The sequence below is a fragment of the Hyaena hyaena genome, unplaced genomic scaffold, assembly GCF_003009895.1.
Source record: "Hyaena hyaena isolate Hyena2069 unplaced genomic scaffold, ASM300989v1 scaffold_175, whole genome shotgun sequence".
NCBI lineage: Eukaryota > Metazoa > Chordata > Mammalia > Carnivora > Hyaenidae > Hyaena > Hyaena hyaena.
In genome coordinates, this window is record NW_024080808.1 from 2,341,537 (window position 1) to 2,360,699 (window position 19,163).

Here is a 19,163-nt window from a genome sequence, read left to right on the forward strand (position 1 = left end):
ATACCTTCTTAAACAAGACACAAAAACACAACTATAAAGTAGGATGGAAATTTTTGATCAGATTGAAATTAAGGACTTCTTTTTCTCAAAAGACACCATCAAAAGTAAGGCAAGCCACAAACAGAAAAGATGTTATAACAGGACAACAGATATAACCACCAAAGCTTTTACTATCCAGATAAAGAACAAGAAACTCAAATGGAGATTGATATGCGCGCGCGCACACACACACACACACACGTGTGTGTGTGTGTGTTTATGTTTTATAGTGTATATTTTAAATATATTTTTTTATATAATAAAAAGTACATCTCTCTAGTAATCAAGAAATGCAATTCAAAACCACAATGAAATATCTTCCAACACCCATCAGTTAGGCAAAAATTTAAGAAAGTGACAATACCAGATGTTGGTGAGGATGTTCAGCATGGACATTTGTCATTGACTGTTGGAGTGAGAATTGGCACAATTACTTTGGAAGATGGTTTGACATATTCTTATATTGTTGAATGTGCATGTGCCCTATATCAGCGGTTTCACTCCTCGGTGTATATATCTAAAGAAACTCCCATAAATGTGTACCAGGAGACATTTACAACAGTGTTATTAGGAGCATAGTTTATATTAGCAAAAAACTAAAAGCAACTCAGATGTCTTTCAAAGGAAAATGGGTATGTTATTAGATATGTGGGACGTGCTGTATTGTACACCAGTGAAAATGAGGGGATTACAGCTATCCAGCTTAACTTCCGTAAATCTCAGAAACATAGTATTGGGGGTGAAACAAACAATAATTCAATTTGCGTAGTGTTCCAAAACAGACAAAATGATTTAAAATATTTAAGCTCTGGCACATAGTAAATGCTACAAAATGACTAAAATTATTAATGAACATGTAGGAAATCTGTAAAGAAAAGTAAGAGTGTAATCAACCAAATTTATTTTATTTCATTTTATATTTAGAGAGAGAGCATGTGAGATGGGGGAAGGACAGAGGGAAAGAGAGAACCTTTAAGCAGGCTCTACACTCGGCGCAGAGCCCAACACAGGGCTCGATCCCATGACCCTGGGATCATGACCTTAGAGGAAATCAAGAATCAGACACTCAACTGACTGAGCCACCCACGCATCTCAACAAGGCCTTCTTATTGGTGGTTATTTAGAGAGGGAGGAGGGGCATGTGATCATTTAGGGATACCCTGTGGGTTTCAGAGATAACTGGCAATATTCTTAAGCTAGGTGGCAGAAACATGTTTTCCCATATATAAATTATTTCAGATGCACATACAAAATTTCTTCATATGCTTGTGTATTGCACCGTAAAAACTTCTTTGGGGAAATGCATTAAAATGACATTTAAACTTTTCATATCAGCATGGAAGTCCCATCTTTCACTTTTACAATTTAAAAATGGCCACAGGCTGTAAATATGTTGTGCAACCCATATCCTTTATGTCTTTGAAAAGACTTCTAGATTTTGCTTGAATCAGTTGTCTTCCAGTCATTATTAGATTTTATTGAAGTAGGGAATAAATAAAAATCAATGCAGTGAAATACTGGAAGATAAAAATATAAGCCTTTTCCTGCCCACCTTGCACTTTCATATTATGATATTCACCCAAGTATAGGGCTTCTTTATATTTCTATAAGAAATGCAAAGTTTTCTGCATCTCTAATCATTTTGTTAGGCATTTAATAGAATAATCTTCCCAAGGTAGAATTTCCACAGGTTAGCTGTAATTGCAGCATAATTTATGTAACTTTTTAAAAAATGAATTATCCCAGCTTTATCTTGTTTACTGAGGAGGCCCGTTGCTGATTTGCATTTGTGCACATTTGTAATTTGGCAACTACTGCCAATAGCATCTTTGGTTCACAAAAGAGAGAAGCATGTAAAGTGTAGGGAAACTTTTTAATTTGTTGCTGGTTTGTCACCAGTGGCTCTAGGCAATCCACATGGGTATTGCCAGGCCCAAGGTGCAGAGGCCAAAGAAGGAGAAGAGAAAGGAAGCCGACAAAGAGGAAGAATGAGGTTGTGTCCGTTAACACTATTCCAAGAGTAGGGATGGCCTGGTTTTGCTCTGGGTACCCCTGAATGTCATGCAAAAGCCAGTATATAGGAAAAAATGGTAAATCTTTATAGATTTGATAATGTCTTTCATCCTTAATGTTCCTTTTCTTCCCAAGTCCACTTTTGTCTTTTACCGTTTTTTGTTGTGTTATGTTGTGTTTTGTTCTGTTTTGTTTGCAGGGGGAGGGGGAGGCGGATTGCAACATTTGGCAAGAAGGGAAAGTTCATTAGATCCAAAGTTACTCTTGAATATTTTTCTTTGACACTTTTTTTTTAGTCAGTCAACATACAGTGCAATATTGGTTTCAGGAGTAGAATTCACTGAGTCATCGCTTAATACAACACCCTGTTATCACAATAAATGCCCTTCTCAGTGCTCATCACCATCCAGCCCATCTCCCACCCACCTCCCTCCATCATCCCTCAGTTTGTTTTCATTAAGAGTACCTTGAGGTTTGTTTCCCTCTCTCCTCTTTTCCCCCTCTTCCCTTATGCTCATCTGTTTTGTTTCTTAAATCCTACACATGAGTGAAATCATATGGTATTTGTCTTTCTCTGATTGACTTACTTCACTTAGCATAATACATTCTAGCTCCATCCATGTCATTACAAACAGCAAGATTTTATTCTTTTAATCACTGAGTAATATTCCATTATATGTATATGCCACATCTTCTTTGTCCACTGATCATTCAGTGGACATTTGGGTTCTCTCCATAGTTTGGCTATTGTTGATAATGCTGCTATAAACATATACCCCTTTGAATCTGTATTTCTGTATCCTTTGAGTAAATACCTAATAGTACAATTGCTGGATTGTAGGGTAGTTCTATTTTTAGTTTTTTGAAGAAATTCCCTACTGTTCTCCAGACCACTTTTGATACTTAAACATGAACTTAAAGACTTATTGTTTCAGAGAGTGTAATTTTTTTCACTATTTTTCCCTAAAACAAAGATCTTCTATAATTTTTTTTTTTTTTAATTTGTAGACACTGTTGATTCCATTACTCCTGACAAAGTACGAGGTTTAAGGGATATGTTGAACAGCAGTGCAATGGACATAATGTATTATACTAGCCCACTTTATAGAGATGAAGTAAGTATCATGATTGTTTTGTTGCTGCTGGGTATCTTTTAGAATGATTGCATATGTGTCCTGAATTTGAAATTTTTATGCACTTTTGTTTTTTACAAGCAAATGAGAATATACAGGAATCCATTAACCTACAAACAGCCTGTATTAAACAGTGAATTTGATTGTCTTCAACATATTGGGAAGCCCGTAATAAAATGAGTAATCCTGGAAGTAACAGATTGGTTAGAAAATAGCTCTTTGAAAAATATCACTTTTCATAAATCCGATTAATTTTGTCTGTAATTAATGTCCTCACAAAAGAGTTTTAGACATTTAGAAATTTCCTTCAAGTTTTTTGTATGTCGTAGACTTGCTTTTATTGTGACATTTCCATAGTGGATTAATTTAGTTCTTAAATAAGAATGTTGATGCATCACAAAATAACCCTAAGGGCGTAAGAGTAAAAGTTTATTCAGAGGGATGAGAGATCCTCTACTGAATACATTTCGTCATTTTATTGGTAAGAGAAAAAGAATTCTGGGGCACCTGGGTGGTTCAGTTGGTTAAAGGTCCGACTTCAGCTCAGGTCACGATCTCACAGTTGTGAGTTCGAGCCCTATGTCAGGCTCTGTGCTGATAGCTCAGAGCCTGGAGCCTGCTTCCAATTCTGTGTCTCCCTCTCTCTCTCTCTGCCCCTCCACCACTCGTGCTCTGTCTCTCTCTCTCTGTCTCTCTGTCTCTGTATCTCTCTCTCCTTCACTCAAAAATAAAAATAAATACTAAGAAAAAAAAAGAACATGCCTAAGAGAAAAAGAATTCTGTTTCATAGGAATAACCTTGTTAATTACATAGCTTGTGTTAGCTTGTCTAATCCTCATAAAAACCCTATGAGATAGATATAATTATTCTCCTCACTTGAAAGATGAGAAAACTGGTACAAGGAGTAGTTACTAGTACAGCTTTCTGTGCTGCTCCAAGTCAGTTAATTTCTGATTTTGTTCATTCAAAGTCATCCCTGATACATCTTGCGTATCTACAGAAACATGTTTGGTTCAGCCGCCATCCCCTTAGGGTTTTCACCGTTGTTCTTTCTGTATCCCCTCATTGTCATCTCCCAGTACAGAGTAGTCTGCCTCGATCTGATTGATAACAGTAAAAGAAACTATTCTGGACCTCATTCTAACCCAACAAAGAAGGCCTGATTCATGAGGCACAGAATTTACCTGTTCATAGTCCTTTATAGTATATGGTAGGTGTTGTTAGATATGCCCCAAAGGTTAAGAAATTGAACTTTAGTATTGCCAAGTGACACCAGTTAGTGAGTGGGAAAAGGGAAGAGAATGGCTGAGAGGATATAACACTCACACACACACTCAGATGCCATGGGTCTACCTTATACACACACATAGATATATGGTTGGTAGTATTCCTAAGAAGGTATCCTGAATGTTTAAGGGTAAAATGTGCTGAGGCATGTCCCCCAAAACTAATAAGAGTTTTTTTAAAAAGTTTAGGTTGACATTGATAACAAGAAAAACTAGAAAAAGTGCCAGACTCAAAGCTCTGACCATTAGCCAGTGATGACGACGAAAGTAATCACTTTCTTATTTTACTCTTATACCTTCTAAAATAGTTATCCTTTGAATGGAATTGACTAAAAGATATTCGGTAGAAAGAGGGAACTGATGGGTAAGATCAACAAAATGGAGAACACTCAGCGTTTGAAGTTAGCTTGTCTTTTAATCCAGTTGAATTTTGCAGAAAAGCACTGAAGAACTTGTAGCTGAGTTTCATCAGTTCTGAGCAATGTTTCCCAAGCATCTTTAATTAGAACAGTCACTTGGGGTACTCATTAAAAATACAGCCGACAAAGCTTCATGGGGCTCATTGGAATTGAGGATATTAATGTGAATTCATGATTTTGAAATTTTGGGAGTCTGTACAGGTATCTCTGTATTTAAATGTATATATGTACATATACATGCATATATTTCCCACCTGTGTGCATTGAAGGGCCAAGAAGCAAAGACACCCCAATCCATTGAGTACACATAGCACTCAGACGTTTGTATCCAATTCTGTTATTACCCTCTAAGAAGAACTAGTGTTCCTGGGGAAAATGGCTGATTCCAGAACTGGGGCAGGATACATACAGGTCGAAGCTGGAACTACTTGTCGTGACAGAAAGGAAAACGCGTGAAAGAATGATGGGGCAGGTCACAGGGACACAGGAGCCCAGTTAAAGAAGCAGATCCCCACTGGCCAAATCCGGAATAATTTGAGCACCAAAATAATTAATTATTACTTATGATAAGGAATTAGGAGTAGTTTTAATATAGAATTATAAAGATAACATAATAAAGAATTATAAATCACTGCAAAATTCATAATCCATTTCAATTACAAATAAATAAACAAATGGGAGAGAAAGTTCTGCTTCCAGTAAATGCCAAGGGCTTTCTGAAAAATGTGGAGGGCCTGCTGGAGGAAAACCCTCATTTTGCACTTATTGTGATAGGATCAGGTAAAAGAGGCTCAGGCAGGATTCATCAATGGATGCTAAATTGAAGGTATAATTTTGATGAGGAACAGGACATTTGCATAGTCTTAAAATATATCCTCACAGACTGCTTATTAGCTAAAAAAAAAAAAAAAAAAGAACAGGTATACAGTAGAGAAATTAGAAAAGGCAGTGCCTTTTCTGGGTGTTACTGAGGGACACTCAGAGGATACAGCATCATTTATGCAGTACTCCAAACAGGAAGCCTCAAACAAACACGAAATGAGGAAGATCAAATAAAGTAGGAATGGGACTATGTTCTTTTTAAATGTAAATATCATGAAAGACAAAGACTGTAGAAAACGGTCCAGATTAAAGGAGGTTAAAGAGACAATGGTGGCTAAAGACCACCTCTCCTCTAGATCATAACTCGTACTGGCTGGAGGAAAATGCTGCGAACTGTGTTATTAGATCATCTGACAAAATGTGGATGGTAGATCAGATTAGTTGAAATGTTATATCAAAGTAAATTTATTTTTTTAGGTTTACTTATTTTGAGATTGAGCCAGGGAAGGGCAGAGGGAGAGAAAATCCCAAGCAGGCCCCTCACTATCAGCACAGAGCCCAATGCGGAGCTCAGTCTCACAAACCATGAGATCATGACCGGAGCTGAGTTCAAGAGCAGACCCTTAACTGACTGAGCAACCCAGGTGCCCCTCAAAGTAAATTTATGAAGTTGATTGCTACACTCGAGTATGGAAGGCAATATTCCCAGTCTTGGGAAATATACACTGGAGTATTTAGAGGTAAAGGAACATGATGTAATATATCCTCAAGTGGTTCACAAAACCACGTGGTTCACAAAACAAAAATGTGTATGCATGTGTGTGCTACAAAAACAAACAGAAGGAATGATAAAGCAAACACGGTAAGATGCTAACAATAGATAAATCTTGGGTAAAAGATTTATGGGTGATTTTTATCCTTTTTTCTGTTTTGCTGTGTAAAATTTGAAATTATTTCCAGGTAAAAAGTTAAAAAAAGGAAACAAAAAAAATGGTTTCCAAGGTCCTCTCCCTGGAAATTCTGAGTGAGTGAGTCTGACATAGAGCTTGTGAATTTGTGTTTAAACATTTCCCAGGTGTTACTGTCAGGAATATTTGCAAAATCTTGCTTAAGGTATTGTGAAGAACGAAAGAAAACTTTATGAGAAGCAGGCAAAAATTGATCTTAATTTTAAAAAAGAAAAGCTGGTTCTGCAAATCAAAGCTCATGTAGCACAACGTTGATATTAGCCATATTCTAGAATACATTATTTTTACTTATTTTTAATTTTTTTAATGTTTATTTATTTTGAAAGAGAGAGCCAGAGTGCAAGTGGGGAAGGAGTAGAGAGAGGAAGACAGAATCTGAAGCAGGCTCCAGACTCTGAGCTGTCAGCACAGAGCCCACGGCAGGTCTCACACTTACGAGCTGTGAGATCATGACCTGAGCCAAAGTTGAATGCTCAACTGACTGAGCCACCCAGGCACCCCTAGAATAAATTATTTTTAAGCAGTGTATGTTCCTTAGGAATAAATAACAATGATAATGTTTATGATTATATCATGCCTGGCAAATGAACCTTGTTTTGTTTATTTGATAGGCATATGAAAGAGCACTTTTTCCCACTTCCTCTCAGCCTTTGGAGTTAAATAGATGCACAATCAAAGACTGCCACTTAACTACCTGTGTGACCTTAGGTCAAACTTCTCACTTTCTCAGCTTCGTCACTTATAAAATGGACACAAGACACCTACCTGATAAAGGTTGTCATGAAGATTATAGGTGTAATGGATATAAAGTTCCCAGTACAGTTCTCAAGTTGTGATTAATTATATATCTGTCTTTATGTATTTCAAGAGTTCCCATTTAAGAAGAAAAAAAGGGAATAGACTTAACTCAGTTAACTCTAGAAAGTGAGTTAAGATCAGTGATAAAAAAAATATAGAAAGGAACATGTTTGTTCACTAATGAAGAACTTTGTAAGTAACTAAAGCTGCCTTAAAAAAAATAGAAATGTCTCAGAGGAAAAACAATTGTAAATAATGTGATAGATTTTTAACTTAAGGGGTATTTGGATGGCTCAGTCAGCTGCACATCCGATTTTGGCTTAGGTTATGATCTTGTGGTTCGTGGTTTCAAGTTCCACATTGGTCTCCGTGCAGACAGCTCAGAGCCTGAGCCTGCTTCAGATTCTGTGTCTCCCTCTCTCTCTGCCCTTCCCCTGCTTATACTCTCTCTCTCAAAATTAAACATTTAAAAAAAAATTTTAAGACCTATTTGTAGTGATCATTTTGCAATATATATATGTATCAAATCATTATGTTGTACACCTTAAACTTATACAATGGTGTATGTCAATTATACTGGGGTAAAAAGGTTTTTAAAAACTAGAAGTGTCCACTTTAGAGTGGAGATCCTCACTAGGGTAGATGGTGAGTGACTTATCAGGGATGCCACTGAGGGGACTCTTACCTTCACAGTTTAAACTAGATCATCTTAGTTCCCTTTTCACGGGAGATTGTGAGATGCTCACGGGAGGACCCTAATTAGTGATCCCACCAGTAATCATTAAAAAGCCATGCTTAGGGGAAGAGTTTTGTATATCAATTACTACTCTTAGGTTATACTTTCCGAGGACCAATTAAAAAAATAAAAATAAAAAGGAAACTAATCCAGACTTCAGAGACTTCATCAGAAAGCCTGAATAAAGTATGAAAAATCCAGAGAGAACTAGGCGTCTTATGTACATTTGAACTCTCTTCTCAATGACTTTTAAAAATGAAAAATTATAAAGAGATTGGTCATGCCATATCTTGTTAACGTACTTGAAAATTGTTCAATTGATGTATATGACTAAAACTCTAAATTACTTTTTCTCATTAAAATTTCCTGAAGCAGGGAGAAGGACAAAGAGGACTAATTATATTCTTCAGCCAGACTGAAGACTGAAAAAACTGCTGGCTTTTTCCTTTTGGGTTGATTTTCTTGATAAATTTTAATTTTTAAGCAGCAGTTATGAGAATTAAAAACTCTTAAGCTTTTGAAAAGCCATCCATTGCCTACTGTGTTAAGAGGCTAGCTGACTTGATTAAATAAGATTGTAGAGCTAATAAAATTAGTATCCTAGGGTATATCATTAATTTTGGTTCATATGTCTAAAATGAATATACTTGGTCACTAAGGGATCATAGATGGGAGAATATAATTGGATCAGCAAGGAAAGAGGTGAGGAAAAAAACCCTAATTAGAGTAGACTTTTTGAACACATCATAGAGGTAGATTTCTCCTTTTGTTGCTGACTGGATGGTTTATAAAAGGATTTCGAGGTAGTGCACAACTGTTTAAAACTTTGCTTTCAAAATCATAATGTTTTGAAACACAAACTTTCCTGTGTGTGTAAGCTATAGGCAAAGATTAAAATTGCTACCATATCTAGATATGTCCTAATGAGGAAACACAAAGACCACATCTTTTCCAGTATATGATTATTAGAACAGATGAAAGCATCAGCTCTTCAGAAACTGTTCATTCTGTGTTTCATTTCACGGTGAAATATTTTAAGGTCAAATAACTGTTTCTGTCTCAGATATTTACCCTTGTTTAGTTATGCATATATAATTGCTGAAACATTGGGTACAGTGCAAAATACTTTAAATATTTTGATATGAAATAGGTTAATCACTGGTAGAGATACTGGTAGATCTTGGCTTTTTTTTTTTTTTTTTTTTTTAAGTTTTAATGAGGGGGGTATTTTAAAAACAAAAAGATTGGGTACCTTTTGTCAGAATACTTATGTATATATCTTTTAGTATTTCTAGACCTGCATGGTGTGAGGCTTAAAATCAAGGACTTCAAAAGTGAAAACTATTAACAAATGTTGCTTTTGAAGGAATTTATTTCATCTAAAATTAGCTTTTTCTGCACCTCCTTTCATGTAGATCATAAATCGAGAAAATTACAAAGTTTAAGGGTTACTTGCTATTATCAAAGCTAAGTCCAAAGCATTCCATTATAGCTCCCTTTGAGCAGAGCCCTGTGAATTTCATATCATATTGCACACTCCTTAAATTATATTGACTGGAATTACCTACAACCCATGTCTCAGAAGGGTTTTATATGCATTTGCCACTAAGTAGTAGTTCTTAAAATGTAATGCCCAGAAATGCTCAATCAGACACTCTGGAATGGACCCTAGCAATCTGTATTTAACAAGCCCTCCACATGATGCTGGTGCAGTTTGAAAGTTGGAGTTGGCTTTTCCCAAGAAAGAAATGAAAACGTCCAGTTAAAACCTTTGCATTTCTCCCTAGAGAAAAGGAAGCACATGCTGGCAACTCCTCCTCTCCTTCTCTGCCTTCATTGGCTGGATATATTTCATCAGACCCAACACATGCTTTCAGTAGCTTTAAGCAGATCGTGGTATTGCATTGTAAAATTCTGCAGTGCCAACAATTAGGAGAGAACATCATGCCTTCATTCATGTCACTGCTAACCCTGCCACGCATGAATGCTCAAGTGATTTAGAGTTCATATCAGCAGGTAAAAATCGTTCAGTAAAATTTAATGCAGACTAGTGGCCTCTTGAGACAAAGTAACAAAACTGAAAATGGAAGCAACACATAACTAATATTTGTATGTCAAATACGCCAGAACCAGCTGGCATAGTAAGTACTGAAATGAGAAATTAATATCAAGCAGGAAATTTACAATCAAACAGTAGTAAGCAATGATAGGAAGAGGAGAGGACTACCTTAAAACTCCGGTGAGGGCCCAGTATGGGTTTGAGTAACAAACAAGCATATTTTTCTGACTTTATGGAATACTTTACTTACTATTTGTTAGAGCTAAATTTCAAAGGAAGCAGTTTTACCAAGAAAAATGACTTAAGATATTTCCTGCATTGCTAACCTTAAGCCTTAAAAAAGCACCACTTCCCATCCACATACAATAACTTTTTACTTTTATCTGTATTGCCAGCTCGATGGGAATTTTGAAATATCAAGTAGATCAACAGTAGCTTTTTTTTTTTCAACCATACAATGGCGTTTCATTACATTACTCTTACCTTAATGCATAATGTAATAGATATATTACATTAGCACACCTGTTCTTTTTCTAAAATTTGCTATAGCTTAAAACTACAAGGTATAAAAATTTAGAATTGCATATAAGTAAGTTGCAATGAAGAAAAAATTTGAAGGGGCTCTTTGGAAATCTTAACTGGAATCTTCATGGAACTTTTTTTTTAGTCTTTGGAACTGCTGGCTCATATAGCTGGCTTAAGGACTGTGAAAAGAGCTAGATGGGTAGTATCTGCCTGTATTCTTTAGTGATGTTACAGATTACAATTATGTATGCTTTTCTTCATTTTCTGCAAGGTTTTGAAGTACATGAGTTCATCTTAATAACCTAGGTATAATTTGGCCAGTAGTATCTGTTTTTCTTTCTTAATGTATTTGAGTTTGGAGATGACGTTGATAGCAAAGTCAGTGATTAATATGATAATGTTTTCTTATTTCAAACAGCTAGTTAAAGGCCTTCAGCAAGAGCTGAACCGATTATATTCCCTTTTCTGTTCTCGGAATCCAGACTTTGAAGAAAAAGGGGGTAAAGTCTCAATAGTGTCACATTCCTTGGGATGTGTAATCACTTATGACATAATGACTGGCTGGAATCCAGTTCGACTCTATGAACAGTTACTGCAGAAGGAAGAAGAGTTGCCTGATGAACGATGGATGAGCTATGAAGAACGACATCTACTGGATGAACTCTATATAACAAAGCGACGGTAAAATACCCTAGTCTCTTAAAAGAATTTTAAAAGTCTTCATGGAATTACTAGACTTCTTAGGAGAAAATTGTAAGCTTTTCATGATAATATTTGGAGTACAGAGATTTTTAGATAATATCCCCAATAGCATAGGCTAAAGACAATTTTGTTAATTTTCATGCTAATCCCATGCATGTTCCAATAGCATAAAATAAATTGCTTTGTCATCATCTTTTTCCTTCCATCTCTTTTTCAGAATTTATTAGGTGTGAAATCTAAAACTTATTCCAAGCTTAGTCACTATGCAGAATCCTTATTGAAAATGTTTGTAGTCCTTTGTGGTCCTTTGTAATTTTTACTAATCTTAGAGTTAATCCTTTGCCTTTCTTACTATTCTGAAAATAATTTTAAAACCCTTTTTTCCTTAGCAAATGAATTTTTGGCAGATTTATAATTATTTGATCACTTGTGGCCTTCCTGATACTACCTTTAATTCTTATTACATTCTAATCTTCATCTATAGTTACATGCTTTATCTTCTTTTGTCCTCTTAATGCATCTCATCAAGTCTAATAGAAGAGTGAAAAATCACTCATTTTGATAATTAGCATCATAAAAAAAACAATTTAGTTGACTAAAACTTTTATTCGGGAAGCCTTGGGTTTGTTTTAGTCTCATAATAGTTGTCTAAGGATTTTATTTGAAATATTAAGTGCCATAGGCTAAATACATATATTTTGTAGTGTCAAAGGAATTGATAGTTTTGAAAGAAAATATAAGCAAGCCTCAGAGTAGCCTTTTAGATATAAAATCCAGTAAAAAAAAATTTTTTTAATAAATAATAAACAGGTTTAGAAAATGAACTGCACCTTAAAAAAATAAAAAACCTTAGTTCCATTATTTATTAAATGTAAGTAGATATGGAACATAATAATGGGAACAATTTGAAGTAACCCAAGTGTTCATCAACAGAGAGGGATTAATAAACTGGTTGATCTGTGTGAAGGACAATTGTACAGCTGTTACAAAGATTGAAGTAGATCAAGAGGCAATGAAATGAAAAGATCTCCAAGATTCACTACTAAGTGTAGAAAAAAGCAAGCATAGAACAGTGTATATGGTGTGAACATTCAGTGTGATTTTTCTTAAGGTCTATATATGTTTGTATTTGCCTCACATTTCCCTAAAGGATTCTCCCAAAAAGCTGTTAACCACAGCTATTACGAAGAGTGGAACCACTTTTACTAATCATTTTATAAAATATTTTTAATATTTTATTTATTTCTGAGAGAGAGAGAGACAGAGACAGCGTGAGCAGGGGAGGGTCAGAGAGAGGGGGAGACACAGAGTCCGAAACAGGCTCCAGGCTCTGAGCTGGCTGTCAGCACAGAGCCTGACGTGGGGCTCGAACCCACAAACTGCGAGATCATGACCTGAGCCGAAGTTGGACGCTTAATTGACTGAGCCCACCCAGGCACCCCCTAATCATTTTATAAATGTTTATAGACTGTAGCAGGTGCATTTATCAAATACTGTCAATAGTGATTAATCTCAGGGATTAGATAATGGGCCATCATTTTCTTCTTTATACTTTAGTGAAGTAGTGAGCATTTAATCTTTATAAAATTTTGAATATAAATATTAGTACATTGTCTCCTACTGCTTCCTAGGCTAAGAGAAATAGAAGAACGGCTACATGGATTGAAGGCGTCATCCATGACACAGACACCTGCCTTAAAATTTAAGGTAAGGAAAGAGAGATAAGATTTTCATTATTTATCTCGAATTCTTTTCAAACATCATTTGAAGTCTGACATGAAGATTCAAGTGAAATCTGAATTATTCTTTCAAATGAATATATACTAAACACATACTGTGTGTTGGACATTGCTAGTTTTGGGGCTTTACAAGGAAAAGGGTGGACAAGATGGCTTCCTGCCCCTCAGGGTCTGTCTGTGTCACTATCTACGATGTCTTTTGTTTTCTTTTTTTATGTTTATTCATTTAGAGAGAGAGAGTATGCCCAAGCAGGGGAGGGGCAGAGAGAGAGAGAGAGAGAGAGAGAATCCCAAGCAGGCTCCACAGTGTCAGTGCAGAGTCAGAGCCCAATGCAGGGCTCAGACCCACAAACTGCAAGATCATCATCTGAGCCGAAGTCAAGAGTCGGACACTCAACTCACTGAGCCATCCAGGTGGCCCAGTTACTATCTACCATTTCAAATGCTTTTTCTTACAGTTTTAATTTAACACAAGTTAATTTTCTTCAGCCTTCAGACATGTTGAAGCTACCCAGTCCTTTAAAATTAAAGAAAAAGCTTTCTCAAACCTTCTTTAACATGAAGGTACCACTTTCAAAATATATATTCATTTATTTGGGGGAAAAAAGAAGAGTCGCTTCAGATGCAGTATGGGGAAGAGATTAAAGGTACATAAAACTGGAGGCAGGGACAAGTATATATTGTTATGGCCCAAATGAAAGACCAGGAGATGAAGTGAAGTAACTTCTTAGGTGTTGGGATGAGCTGGAAAGATGAATTGGGGTGTCTCACCCATTGGGATAATGGGTTATATGAGAGCAGTAGGGGGACTTTAGGAGGGAAAGTGTCATGTTCTGTATATAATCCAGTGCTGCTGACCACACCTGTTTTCTAGAAGCCCTCTCGTGTGGCTTCCATGTATACTGCGTTATCATGGTCCTCCTTGCCCTCCTCCTCTTGTGGTCTTACCTCCTTCCCCTACTAACCAAATGTAGACAATGCTCATAGTTCTAGCTGAAGCCCTTCTTTTTTTTTTTCTTTTCTAATTGTTTTAATGTTTATTTATTTTTGAAGAAGAGAAACAGAGCCTGAGTTGGGAAGGGACAGAGAAAGAGGGAGACACAGAATCCGAAGAAGGCTCTAGGCTCCAAGCTGTCAGCACAGAGCCCAATATGGGGCTCAAACTCACCAGTCATGAGATCATGACCTGGGCCAAAGTCAGATGCCCTACTGACTGAGCCACCCAAGCACCCCTCCTTTTTTCTTTTAAATGTTTATTTTAAGAGAGAGAGAAACAACCAGTGTTGAAGGGGCAGAGAAAGAGGGAGAGAGAATCCTAAGTAAGCTCCATGCTGGCAGCACAGAGCCTGACATAGGCCTGGATCCCATTATCCTGGGATCATGAACTAAGCCAAAATTAAGAGTCAGATGCTTAACCAGCTGAGCCACCCCAGTGGCCCAAGCCCTCTCCCTCTATGCACTTCATAAGCCATCTTACCCTTCTCTTGGTTTTTTACATACCACTTCTGTGATTGTGATACATAGACTTGAGAGATGACATATCCAATTCTATATCTCTTGCCTTAAAATTTCCACCCCTATTAGATACTTTACGGATACTTCAAACTTCTTATGAATAAAAACAGACAGTACCTAGAGTTTCTGTTGCAGTTAATGGAACCACTGTCTTCCCGAAAGTCAGCTAGATCCAGAGCTTGTGACTTGCCCCTGACTCATTCCTTATCCTCATCTTCATTCAGTCATTTTGATTCCACCGTCTACTCTCCTGTTTCCATTTCTGAATGGCATATCTTGTCCTGCTGGGTTCAGATTATCTCTTGCCTAAACACTTTCAGTAGTTTCCTAATTTGTCAGAGTCAACAGACTCTAAATTTTCCAGTTCATCCACACACTACTACCAGGTTTACTAACCTCCTAAAACATGGGTTAAATCCTGTTCTCCTTCACTACCCATAAAATCAATAAATCAATTAAGTCCTACTTTTTTAAGCCAAATAGTCAAGATTCTATACATTCTCATTCCAAGTTACATTTTTCCTAACACCCATGTTTTCAGCTATGGCAGACTATTTGTGTTTCCTAAATTGAACCAGGTTCTCTCCTGCCTCTGCTCTAGCTCATGTGATTCTGTCAGTCAAAAAATGTCCTTCTTTCTGGCCCCAATGACCCAGCCCCAGATGTAGAAATCCTTTTTGTTTTTTATGGCCAGTGCAAATGCTTCCTCCTGTGTATCAGAAAACATGAACAGGCTTTTCTCCAAAGAAGACATACAGATGGCCAACAGACACATGAAAGATGCTCAATACCATTCACCATCAGGGAAATGCAAAGCAAAAACACAAAAACAGCAAGTATTGGAGAGGAAGTGGAGAAAAAGGAATACTCATGCACTGTTGGTGGGAATGAAAGCTGGTGGAGCCACTGTGGAATACACTCTGGAGGCTCCTCAAAAAATTAAAAATAGAATTAGCATATGATCCAGTAACTCCACTACTGAATATTTACCCAAAGAATATGAAAACACTGATTCAGAAAGATAAATGCACCCCTATGTTTACTGCAGCATTTGTACAATAACCAAATTATGGAAGCAATTTAAGTGTCCATTGATAGATAAATGGATGAAGATGTGGAATATTACTCAGCCACAAAAAAAAAAGAATGAAATCTTGCTATTTGCAACAACATGGATAGATCCAGTGGATATAGTCCTAAATGAAGCAAGTCAGCCTGAGAAATACAAGGACCATATGACATCACTCATGTAGAATTTAAGAAACAAAACAAAGGAACAAAGAAAAAAAAGACAAACCGAGAAACAGACTCTTAACTGTAGAGAACAAACTGATGGTTACCAGAGGGGAGGTGGGTGGGAGGTGGATAAAATAGGGGAAGGGAATTAAGAGTACACTTACTGTGTTGAGCTCTGTGTAATCTGTAGAATTGTCGAATCATATTTTACAGGTGAAACCAATGTAACAATGTATGTTAACTATACTGAAATTTAAAAAAGTAACTTCCCAATTTGGGGCGGGGGGGGAAATGCTTCCTCCTGTGTAAAAACTCTTAGAGTTGGAATTAATTATCCCTCTCTTATAGCAGTCTTTCCGTCTGTTCACTTATTTTCTTCTGCCTCCCCCACAGGATTCCTCTGCCTTAGTGGTCTTTATTAAAGCCTTCATAGCACCAGAGTATTACCTCACACAAAATAGCAGCTTGATAAAACTTTGACTAGAGTGTGAAAGCGCACGATGAAATGGTTTTCCTTCTCCTTTTCTTCTTCTCATTTTTTATGTTTTCTGTTAGACTTAACGGTAACAAATTTGCTTCTAAAAGTGGATATTTTTAGAATAATTAATGGTTGGCATATAATTAACAAATAATGCAGATACCGTCTGAATGAGGCTCACGAAAAAAGACATCTGAAGATAATTTTATTGCTCATATTTTACCATGTATTATGTTGTGCCCAAATTCTGCTGAGAAAGACTTTAACCAGTTTTAAAATTTAGGATGACTTTATCATTTTAGGTCGAGAATTTCTTCTGCATGGGATCCCCACTAGCAGTTTTCTTGGCATTGCGTGGCATCCGCCCAGGAAACACTGGAAGTCAAGACCATATTTTGCCCAGAGAGATTTGTAATCGGTTACTGAATATTTTTCATCCAACAGATCCAGTGGTGAGTTGTACTTACAGACATTTTTCCCTCAATATTAAATTGTTCGTAAAAGACTCTGTAGGAAATATGGCAAGGTACAACTGAACTAATGAGAAATGAGTTTATTTATCTGATTATATTTTCATAGGTTCATATCTTTAAGACATTTGCGTTTTGGTTAACTTAGGGCTTGGGAAGTACTTCAGAGATGATCTGTTTGTATTATAGTATAAGAGCATAATGGAAAACTATCATCTCTGAACAAATAGTACAAGGAACCAGGAGTCTTCTGGACTGTCCAACCATAACCAATTGTAATACCAAAACCCCAGCAACCATAAATTTTGGAAATCGCATTTTAATTACTTTTTTCTCTAAAGCGTGCTACCATAGTGAAATGTGTTTGGTAGACCCTATTTGGAATGTATTTAACATGAAAATTGGAAGAATTTATTTTAGCCTGGTAGGATTTTAAATCTGAGGTTTTTTTCATTCTCTATTATGTTTATATTGTCAGTAATTTTTAAATGTGAACACTCCAGTGATCTTGCATCCAGGTAAACCGTTTACTACCAAGTAAGATTTTTAGATGAGAAAAATGCTTCCTAAATCCTTTTGCAGACAAGGCTAGATAGAACTAAATTTAAAAGAAACTACTTTAAATAGGCTTCATTCTCAGAAAATTAGCTTTGTGTAATTGTGTAGTCTTTTTAAAGATCTTTAGTCTTTCCCAAAAAAATAGAACATTGATTAAATATTAAAACTTTTAAAATTCCCAATGTGTTAAAGAATCAAAAGTGCTATCTTTAAGAAATAAATTTCACTGAGAATCTAGTATTCGATTCAAATACAGACTGCATTTATAACTTGAAAGTGAAGTGAGTTTGTAGGGGAACTCTGAGTTATAGGTGTATTCCCTGCCATTGGTATAATCTTAAACTTTTGTTATATTAAAGAAAGAGGGCTCCCAAGTCATTTTATTAAGTTATTTTATATTCATTTTATAGTTTTTCTGTGATTTTTTTAAAATAAAGTTTCTTTTAAGTAAAGTTTTTGTCAGAACTGTACGAGGCAGTCTTTACAAATGTTGTCTCTTCCCAACATCCTTGTGAGGTAGGAAATGTTAATCTCCTTTTCTACAGCTCAGGAAACAGTGGCTCAAAACCTTGTGACTTGGTAGGTATTATCCAGTTAGTAAGTAACAGAGGCCAGAATGTGAACTTGGGGAGTTCTAATGCCAAGTCCATTCATTGCCTTTTCTTCTATATCATCCCTTCTTCATGTTAGACAAATGGTCTTGTATCAGCATCTAGTTTGTGCTGTTACTAATGTTAATCTATTTGAAAATAGAGCTTACTAAGAGCTCCCAAAATATTACAGATTGACCTTGTTAACTCTGTCCTAGTTTACTGTTTATTGCTTCAGCTTTGTTGGTGAAACTAACATAAATCTAATTGTTATATGATATCAGAACATAATAGAAATGAATCTGTGTCTCTGAAAAACAAATTAATGGGCACTGTTAGCTTAGACCAACACTAATTGGATTTTTCCATAATCTCATCATTAAGGATATATAATTAGACCAACTACATATTATTAACAGTGAACAAATAGGAATGCATGTTAGAAACAACAGGTTTTTTGGGGCTCCTGGGTGGCTCAGTTGGTTAAGTGTCCGACTTCAGCTCAGGTCATGATCTTGCGGTTCGTAGTTTTGAGCCCCGCATCAGGTTCTGTGCTGGCAGCTCAGAGCCTGGAGTCTGTTTCAGGTTCTGTGTCTCCCTCTCTTTCTGCCCTCTCTTTCTGCCCCTCCCCTGCTCATGCTCTTTCTCTCTCTGTCTCAAAAATAAATAAACTAGAAAAAAAGAAAAAAAGAAATACCAGGTTTTTTTTCTCATTCCCTAAGGTCTACTGAGAACACAATAGAATAAGAATAAATAGCTTACTAAAATCCAAGCATTGTGCCTTAATGTTGTGTTTCTTTGCATTTTTTTTTAATCAAGGCTTATAGATTAGAACCGTTAATACTGAAACACTACAGCAACATTTCACCTGTCCAGATCCACTGGTATAATACTTCCAATCCTCTACCTTATGAGCATATGAAGCCAAGCTTTCTCCACCCAGCAAAAGAACCTACCTCACTTTCAGAGAATGAAGGCATTTCAACAATACCAAGCCCTGTGACCTCACCAGTCTTATCCCGTCGACACTATGGGGAATCTATAACAAACATAGGCAAAGCAAGCATATTAGGTAAT

General features: G+C 36.4%; 1 protein-coding gene across 2 annotated transcripts in view; it reads left to right on the plus strand.

Annotated features, from left to right (window-relative positions):
* Window positions 1–19,163, plus strand: part of DDHD1 (DDHD domain containing 1) — a 97,324-nt gene that overhangs the window by 65,989 nt on the left and 12,172 nt on the right. For both annotated transcript variants that reach the window (XM_039240466.1, XM_039240467.1), the window contains exons 6-10: window positions 3,061–3,167; window positions 11,217–11,479; window positions 13,132–13,207; window positions 16,771–16,920; window positions 18,906–19,158. In XM_039240466.1, coding sequence (XP_039096397.1) covers window positions 3,061–3,167; window positions 11,217–11,479; window positions 13,132–13,207; window positions 16,771–16,920; window positions 18,906–19,158 — 849 coding nt within the window. The remainder of the gene's footprint in view (window positions 1–3,060; window positions 3,168–11,216; window positions 11,480–13,131; window positions 13,208–16,770; window positions 16,921–18,905; window positions 19,159–19,163) is intronic.